This window comes from Choloepus didactylus, chromosome 3 (genome assembly GCF_015220235.1).
Source record: "Choloepus didactylus isolate mChoDid1 chromosome 3, mChoDid1.pri, whole genome shotgun sequence".
NCBI lineage: Eukaryota > Metazoa > Chordata > Mammalia > Pilosa > Megalonychidae > Choloepus > Choloepus didactylus.
Window position 1 is genome coordinate 204,899,511 of NC_051309.1, and position 9,309 is coordinate 204,908,819.

At 34.5% G+C, this 9,309-nt stretch overlaps 1 protein-coding gene across 1 annotated transcript; it reads left to right on the forward strand.

Moving 5' to 3' along the window:
* Positions 1-7,877: 7,877 nt before the first annotated feature.
* Positions 7,878-8,269, forward strand: LOC119528955 (translation machinery-associated protein 7). The gene has a single exon (XM_037829120.1). The coding sequence runs from the start codon at positions 7,906-7,908 to the stop codon at positions 8,098-8,100; it is 195 nt and encodes a 64-aa protein (XP_037685048.1). The 5' UTR covers positions 7,878-7,905; the 3' UTR covers positions 8,101-8,269.
* The last annotated feature ends 1,040 nt before the right edge of the window (positions 8,270-9,309 follow it).

Consider the following 9,309-nt stretch of genomic DNA (forward strand, 5'->3'; position numbering starts at 1 on the left):
GTAGTTTATTAAGTGATTGTGCCAGTTTGAATGTATTATGTCCCCCCAAACGCCATTATCTTTGATGTAATCTTGTGTGGGCAGACCTATCAGTGTTAATTAGATTGTAATTCTTTGAGTGTTTCTGTGGAGCTGCTCCCCACCCAGCTGTGGGTGATGACTCTGCTTGGATAATTTCGATGGAGCTGTTGGCCCGCCCATTGTGTGGGTCTGAATTAAATTTCTGGAGCACTATATAAGATCAGACAGAAAGAGCAAGCTGCTACAGCCAAGAGAGGCACTTTGAAGAAAGCACAGGAGCTGCAGATGAGAGACAGTTTGAAGATGGCCGTTGAAAGCAGACTTGTTCTGGAGAATGTGAGAGAGGACAAATACCCCAAGTGCAACTAAGAGTGACATTTTTGAGGAACTGCAGCTTAGAGAAGAACGTCCTGGGAGAAAGCCATTTTCAAACCAGAACTTGGAGCAGAGGCCAACCACGTGCCTTCCCAGCTAAAGGTTTTCCGGACACCATTGGCCATCCTCCAGTGAAGGTACCCAATTGTTGATGCTTTACCTTGGACACTTTATGGCCTTAAGACTGTAACTGTGTAACCAAATAAACCCCCTTTTATAAAAGCCAATCCATCTCTTGTCTTTTGCATTCTGGCAGCATTAGCAAACTAAAATAGTGATAGCAATAATTATTTAAATGGGATATATTTACTGTGCCTTGCAAAATGGCTGGCACCCTAGACATTCAGCAAGTACTTTTATAATGAATAATACACCATCTCCTTTGCTCTGTGTTCATCAAGCCTATATATATACATATACAATAATTAAAATAATTATTATTAAGGGCATCTGTGGTGCTAAGAGTGCATTAAGAAACTAAAGATTTTATTTACAGTGAAATAACAGCTTACAAATTTTGCCCTCAGTCTGATCTCTTTCTTGCTTAGGGCCAGAATACCTTACTCCCTAACGTGTCAAAAATTGTTGATTTTGAAAAAAAATGTGACAAATCAATAAAATGTAAAAATGTGTAAATAGGGGCTCTGCCCAGCTTCAAAAACATGTGGGATTTCATGTATTTAATGAAAATGACTTTAAGAATTGCAGTGGACCACATGGAATCAAACAAATCCAAAATATGATTGTTTGAATAGAGCTAGAAAAATAATAAAGTCTTAGCTGGACAGATCAATAAAAAAAGGAGAGAACCCAATGACCAATATCAGAAATGAGAGAGGAGTTATCATTGCACTATTTTACAAATGTGAAAACAATAATAAAAGAATATTATAAGCAACTTTATGCCAAAAATTCAACACTTTAGATAAAATTACTTAAAAACACAACTCAAAAATTTTGACTTGAGAAAAATATATCTGAATTACCTATGAAAAATCTTCCCCACAAAAAGAAAATTAAAGAATAATAGTCTTCAAACAGGTATGTGCAAAAATAAAGTGAGCAGAAATGAGCTAGAATATCTAAAGCAACCTTGAATAAAGAACAAAGTCACAGACCTCACACTACATGATTTTAAAGATTATTATAGAACTACTATCATCAAGTCAGAGTGGTACTGGCTTAAGAGCAACAAATACAACAGAATAATGAGACCAAAAATGTACTACAGTCATCAGATTTTAGACAAAGATACCAAAGCTATCTAATGGGGAGCAGAAATTCCTTTCAACAAATGTGGTCGACTTCATTGAAATTAACAACTGAGGCTCAGCAACAGACTGGGAGGAAATATTTACAAAACATACATCTAAAAACAGAACTTGTATCCAGGATTTATAAAGAACTTTTATAACACAAAATTAAGAGACAACAAATCCAATATAAAAGATCTCAGTACACCTTTCACAAAAGGATGTAAGAATGGCCAATAAATACATGAAAAGTGCACAATGTCATTAATTATCAGGGAAATGCAAATTAAAGCCACAAAGGAGATATAAACAGAAAAATTTGTAACACCAAATGCAAGCAAGGATGTGGAGCAACTGGAAGTCTCATATATTGTTGTTAGAAGCGTAAAGTGGTAAAATGCTGAAAAAAAATTGTTTTATAAAACTAATATTACATCTACTTCAGGACCCAAGAGAAATGAAAGCATACGTCCACAAAATTTATAAAAGAATATTTATAGTAGCTATATTTATAATGCCCTAAAATTTTCAGTTGGTGCATCAAGGCAAATATTATTTCATAAACTCTTAACTATAAATTTTGATAAGCAGTATAGATGAAAAAATCTTTCTATCTAGACTAAATGATATTTAGTGTATGTATGCTATTAGATAACACATTTTGAAGTAATTAAAACTTAAAAATATTCAATCCCAATAATTGATGCTATTATTTATTAGTTTGCACAGAAAAAAATGCATAGGACATTTTTTACTGTTTCCTTGATTTTACCAAAACCTCAAAAAGAAAATATTTCTTGTTTTTAAAAAAATCATAATACATTATATTTTAATTAGAATTTAAAGAGATTTTAAAGGCCATCTACTTCAGGCCTTCAATTCATGAAACAAAAACCATGTTCAACAAAGCTAAGCGGCTTATTCAGACCGTCAAGGGGGAAATAGAACAGAACATAGCATATAACAAAAAACCCAGACTAAGGCCAACCCCCTTCAGTTGGGCCACAACTTAACTGAAAATAACATCTTCAAAAGATCCTACTTACAATGGCTACACGTTCACAGGAATCCAGATTAAGACCAAGAACATACCTAAATTTGAGGTACAAAACTTAAGCCACCACACACATGGTTTTTAATGTAGTGGCCAGATAGGTATTTGAAGCAAAGTTCTCTAGGTCTATTTTATTCATAAAATTACACAAGATACATATTTTTCAAAGTCTGGCCCTTAACAAAATATGGGTCATTTGCAATTTGCCTTGGCAAATGAGAGTTTTCTATTTTCTGTCCCATTTGTTCATCTTGGTTGTGTCCTTCCTCTCAGCCAATAAAATGACACATACTCAATCCAAACGTTTCCTTCAAGGAATTAGGTTGACTTATTAACTCACATTTATTTTTCACTGAATAATATGGTTTTTCAAGTTTTTACATTATTTTCTCTGGTGTTTTCATTTCATTTGAAACATCATACATTCATTATATGAATTTTAATAGAAAAATACTTCAGTCAAATGAGTAAGCATCTAATTGTGGGATCTTAGTCATCAGGAAGTCTGTTTTATTTGGATAAAATATGAGGGAATATGAGGGATGGGTCTAGGCGAGGGAGGACAGGACTTCTTATACAACTCTGTCGTTAGGTAAAAGACAGTTCATTAAAAGAAAATCAAAACAATGCTTCAAATAAAATGGGAAACTTTTAAGAAATAATTAGGTAACACAATTAAGATATTTTGGCATTTTTATTTCATACTTTATCTTGATAGCGGATAGATAGATATCAAAGCACCTCCCATTGTAGAAAATTTGTCAATTGAGATAACCTTTTATATATTTTTTTAAATATGCATGTGTTTTAAAGTCTAATTTATGGAGACCTAATTGCATAAAATATTTTATATCAACAGGCTCTTTCCACTGCATATTTTTATTCTATTCTATTGTTTCATTGAGTCAATAACATCTTCTGATTCCAAAAATTGTGCAGGGTGTTAGAGAATAGAAAGAGGGATTTTTAGGAGTTTTATAATCATTTTAGGAGATTGCTTTTAAATATATGTGTCACCTAATGAAAATGTCAAGATGCTCTAACATTTTAAACTGAATGTATACTACAATGATTCACATAAAGGAGAAAAGGGACAAATCAATTGTTAGAAACTCCTCTCGTGAAAGCAATAAAAGCTTGTCTTATTAAGATAGAGAGAAGAAAGTACAGATATTTAGCATGGAGAAGGAATAGGAGAACACAGCAAGAGAAGTGAGCATGACATATAGGAGAAAGAAAGTATAACAGGGTTGAGGACAGAATTCATTTGAGTCAGTTGGAGAGGTAAGTGAAATGAGAACATTAAGAACCTGAGATGCCAGCCCAGAGATTTTTGAATTTGATGTCACAGGAAAGTGTATCAAAGCGTTGTGATGAAATCACCCTTTTAGGAGCATCTATCATCTTGGATCTGCTGAATGATCTGACCAATGCCAAGCCAGTTTTGTCCCTGCTTGAGGTGTGACTGTTGATTGCCGGGCAGCCTATAAAAAATGGATAACAGTATATCTAACCGCTGCACGGGGATGTTACGAAGAGAATATGATGTTCATTTGCACATTTAGATTGTGCTGTAATCAGTTTCTATTTATCTTTTACTCTTTGGCAAGTCTTTGTATTATGCATAAAGCAATTCTGCACATAAAGTTAGTCAGTTGAGCTCATCACAACTTATCAACACATCAGTGGACACGGTGTACTATTTTCACAGCCATCTCATAATAAAAATGAAGTGACCAAACTTTTTTACTAAGGGCATGCTAGAAAAGGCCACACTGTAACCACCAGCTCAGCTCCAAGGAATAGTACTGAGTGAAATTTTCTGTAAAGACAGAATGTCTATTGCGAGTTTCAGTATCACAATGGTGGGGATAAGTTCTAAATTATTGATAATGATTAGTAACTCCCTAAGTCCCTTTATTGCATCTCTAATGACTTCTGGCCTTTGATTTTCAATGTGTTCATCCTAGTGGTCTCCAAAATGTTCCTCTGTTTTTGATATTTTCAATTTTAGTGGTCTTTTTATTTTCTTTGATTTCATTTTAATTTTGCATAGGTAAAATATTTGCAAGGTTCAGAAGGTCAAAACTATTGTTAAAGAGATGTCAGAAAAGTCTTGCTTTTATTCCAAACTCATCTACCCTGTGCCTATCCATCATTTTTATTTGTTCCTGGTTTACCTTTCCAGTGTTTCTTTTGAAAAAATATGCAGATATGTGTATGTGTATTCTTATTTCCCCCCTTTTTGAACAAAAAATATACAATATTTCATACCCCATGCTTTGACCTCTTAAAAATATATGCCAACAACCTTATTTGTACACAGAAACTTTATTCATTCTTTGTGAATGTGTGTGTATATGTTTTACAGTAAACACTATTGTATTTATGCCTGGACTTTAGATTGATGGACTAATTTTGTTTCTCAAACTTTTTTACACATACTGTCACAGTGAATAAATTTATGCATGTGTTTTGTTATTTTTTTCGTATTTGTGGAGGTGAATCTTCTACTTTCACTTATGCAAGTGGGATTGCTGATTCAAGGAGTAAATGGAGTGAGAGGTTTCTTAGATATTACCAGATTACTCCTTTCCACAGGTGGTTTATCAATTTGCATCCACACAGAATGTCTTTTTAAAATTTTCAATTTTTGCCAACCTGATACATGAGGGATACTCGGTTCTAAAAGTTTATAACTATCACAAATTAACATACACTGCAGAAGAAGAAATAATTTGTTCTCAATTTTATAGTTTTGGAAATGTTCTGTTATTTAGAAATAGCTCTTTAGTGTCCTCAATTTGCAGAACAACTTTTAAAATACCAGTAACAGACATTATAATATGGGTTCATTTACCAGCCAGGGATAGAGCTGAATCTTTCTTTGTGCTCTCTAACGGGAAAACTTATAAAGCAAACCTTACATGTCATTTAGAATGGAGAGCACTAAGTTGTTTTTACTTTGATACTGCACAAAATATGGCTGCAGATTTTTCATCATAGTATATTGTTCCTACTTATGCATATAAATGCTTCTTTTATTTTATAAGTAAAATGACTTTAAGATTCTCTTCTAAATTAACTGTCAATTTCCTATAATTTTACATTGTATACACCACCCTTTGCAATTAACCAAGGAGTAGAAGAGCATAATGATATTTTTCTTCTCATGAACAATGGTATTTTATCCAGATTTCCTGATTAATTTGGTATTTTACTTTGCTATTATAATTCAATTTATGTAGCTTTTTTTGTTCATTTTTGAAAGCATTTTTATCATCCATGAAAATTCAAAAGAAAAAGGAGAAAATTTCAATATTTATTTTTCCCCACAGGGATCCTTGTGCTACTCCACTGCAAACAACAATTTAGAGCTGGCATTTTCAATACACTTAAGTGTCAAGAAGGAAATTTCTAATTTTTCATATGACTGTTTTTTATTGTCCACAAAATAAATGAAAATAAACCCACATCACTTATTATCACTAATATTGATTATGCAATTATCCAAACGACATAATAAAGGTAGTTGACAATCCATTTTTATTAAACAATTTCATGCTAGATAATAAATTATTGTTAATATTTTTGTTAATAAGGGACCATTACATTCTAGATCATATTTAAAGCAACAGTACTTGGGTATCAGATTACTTTCTTAGTTGTACAGTTTATTCTCTCTGTCTTAATTTTTTCCAAAGAGTACTAGGACTACATAAAAATTTAGCTTCATGTCCACCATTAAGTCTTTAATGAGAAATCATACTAATAGTAAAAAAGAAAAAGGTTTCATGTTAATAGTAATAACTGCATTTATTTGCTATAAATCCTCTCAAACTTATCAATGCATGTGTTCACTTTAGCTCACAGGCAAACCCAGTATGTTTAGATTATAATGTAACTAAATTCCTGTATTTCTATTTTTGTCTGGAAACAAAAGATCTCCTGAGGAAAACGTTTGCAATAGGCATATTGTTGGTTTCTCTACAGGTTAACTTTGTAATAGGCAAAAGAAGAAATGGAGGGAAAAAAGCTACATGGCTGAGGCAAAACTGTTATTTCCAAAGATTATACATGCACACTCACATGCACACAATAGACATACACACATATCTCCATACTAGTAAGAAAACGACTAAAGAGGAATCATTTCAGTGCAATTAGAAGTTAACTTCAAAGCTCAGGCCCTGGAGCACACTGTCATCCAGTGGACACAAGCTAATACATGTGACTGGCCTCCTGAGCTTATAGCTATTCCCATATTGTTAGAATATTATGAAATAATTGAGCACATGTAGAGATAAAACACAAGTTACAGTTGGGTATGAAATGGTGTTGCTTTTATGAGTGCAGAGCTGGGAAAAGCTGTGGGGGTACATAAGGCCTTACTTGACCTAACTTTTATGCTCTCCATGATCAACTCACTGGTCATGTCAACTCTGATAATGAATAAAAGCTAACTAGAAACAACTTTAAAATACCTCAATTTCAAAACATGAATGGTCTAGTGATTGTGAACAAGTAACCAAATCTTTCTGTTGCTTCAGTTTTTTTTTTCTGTAAAATGGGGATAATAATTGTACTAACCTCACAGACTTGTCATTAAAATCAAATTAATATTTGTAAATGTTTAGAACAATGTCTGGCATAGGTAAGCACTAGGTAAGTTTTGTCAAAAAGTTACATAAATGTGTTACATAAAATGTCTGATAAACGTAAGAAAGATGTTCAAACTCATCAGTAGTCAAATAAATGATAATTGAACAAACTAATCCAAAATTTTGTAAACCTGATACACCAATAATTGTATAAAATTATAAAAACACCTGTTCATGTGAAAATGTAGGCAAACATGCACTCCCACATGTTGTTGGTATGCAGTGTACTTATTTAGCCATTATGGAAATCAGTTTGGATGTTTCTCAGCTTAGAGAAACATATAGGATCCTTACCTCCACATTACTAGTAACTGTGGAAGTCAATGATCATCTAAGGAGGATCCTGATAATAATAATATGTCCGGCTTTAGTTTATCATGGCCACTGTCCTCTTTCACGACTCGGTCTAGGCTGTGAAGTGTTTTATGCTGATTTATCCTAGGTCTCAGACACAAGATGAATCTAACGGGCCTTCCTCCACCTTCCCCTACTTAAAAAGATATTTGAGGGTCTGGGAAAGGGGCGGCAGGCGGTAAGCGCCATGTCCGGCCGCGAGGGTGGCAAGAAGAAGCCCCTGAAGCAGCCCAAGAAGCAGGCCAAAGAAATGGACGAGGAGGATAAGGCTTTCAAGCAGAAACAAAAAGAAGAGCAGAAGAAACTCGAGGAGCTAAAAGCGAAGGCTGCGGGGAAGGGCCCTCTGGCCACTGGTGGGATTAAGAAATCTGGCAAAAAGTAAGCTGCTCCTTGTCCCTGAGGCCATGGTGACCGTTGCTTCCATTCCTGTTTAAACATCCGGATTCCCTGCTGTAACATCTTTTGCCACTTTATAGCTAGAATGAAGTTTTGTCTTGGAGCCTGTTGTACATTTAAGAATAAACTTTTGTAGAAAAAAAGAAACCACCCAATGGCTTATTTCTCCCTAGTTCTCATTCAGCCATTCCTACTTTAACTGTGAGATCAGAGTAAGCCCAGTATAGAATCCTTCCACAATCTGCTCTTCAGTCTTTGTTCTGCCCCAAATTCTATACCACCTGGAATTAAACCAACTCATTTGAAAAAAAAAAAAAAAAAAAAAAAAAAGATATTTGAGCAACTGCTGTGCCCTGGGCACTAGGTTCCCCGCTGAATCTATATATTTCCCTAAGCTTTAGTCATCCTTTCATCATCCTAATTCTCCACAGTTCTCTAAGTAAATACCGTATCCCTAAAACCGGTCCAAAAACATCTCTCCACCCCTTTTCGAAGGTCCTTCACACTTTAATTTTACCTCATCCCTCAACTGTTTCCTACCACACACTTGCTATCGCCTAATTCTGGAGATACTGCAGACAACCTTCCATTCTTAGAATATACCAGGCACTTTTGTGCCTCCTTGGTTTGACGTTTCTTCCTCCTGTCCAGAATATCTCCTGTCTACTTCTCTGTCTACCCTGTCGTATCTAGGCACGGTCATGTGACAAAGTTCAGCCAATGGAATTAGTGAATAAAAATGTTGGGTGTCCCTTCCGTACCTACGCATTTAAAAATGGTTTGCCTTCCCCATACTCACTCTAATCTTTCAGTACGTGGATGAAGAGGTTAAGGGAGCAGCAAAGCTCCAAGAAGGAGGGAACTCAAGATTCCTGAATTCCTGTGTGGAGAATAGTTACCCACCGATACGAACACCCACTTTGGACTGTTCCATGGGCAATAAAAGGCTTCGATTAGTAAACCACTGGCATTTTAAGGTTTCTTTGTTACAGCAGTTGGAATTACCTTAACCTTTACAGATCCTAAGGAAAGCTGAGCATTCTAGAATTTGAAATGGGCAACTTGTGTCTAATGTTCTTTCTCTTTCTGTTAAATCAAGAAAAACTATTAAACTTCAATTTTGATTAGAATACTATGATAAATCCTTTTGGTAATAAAATGTGTTCAAAGTGTGGTCTTTATTCTTAAGTAACTT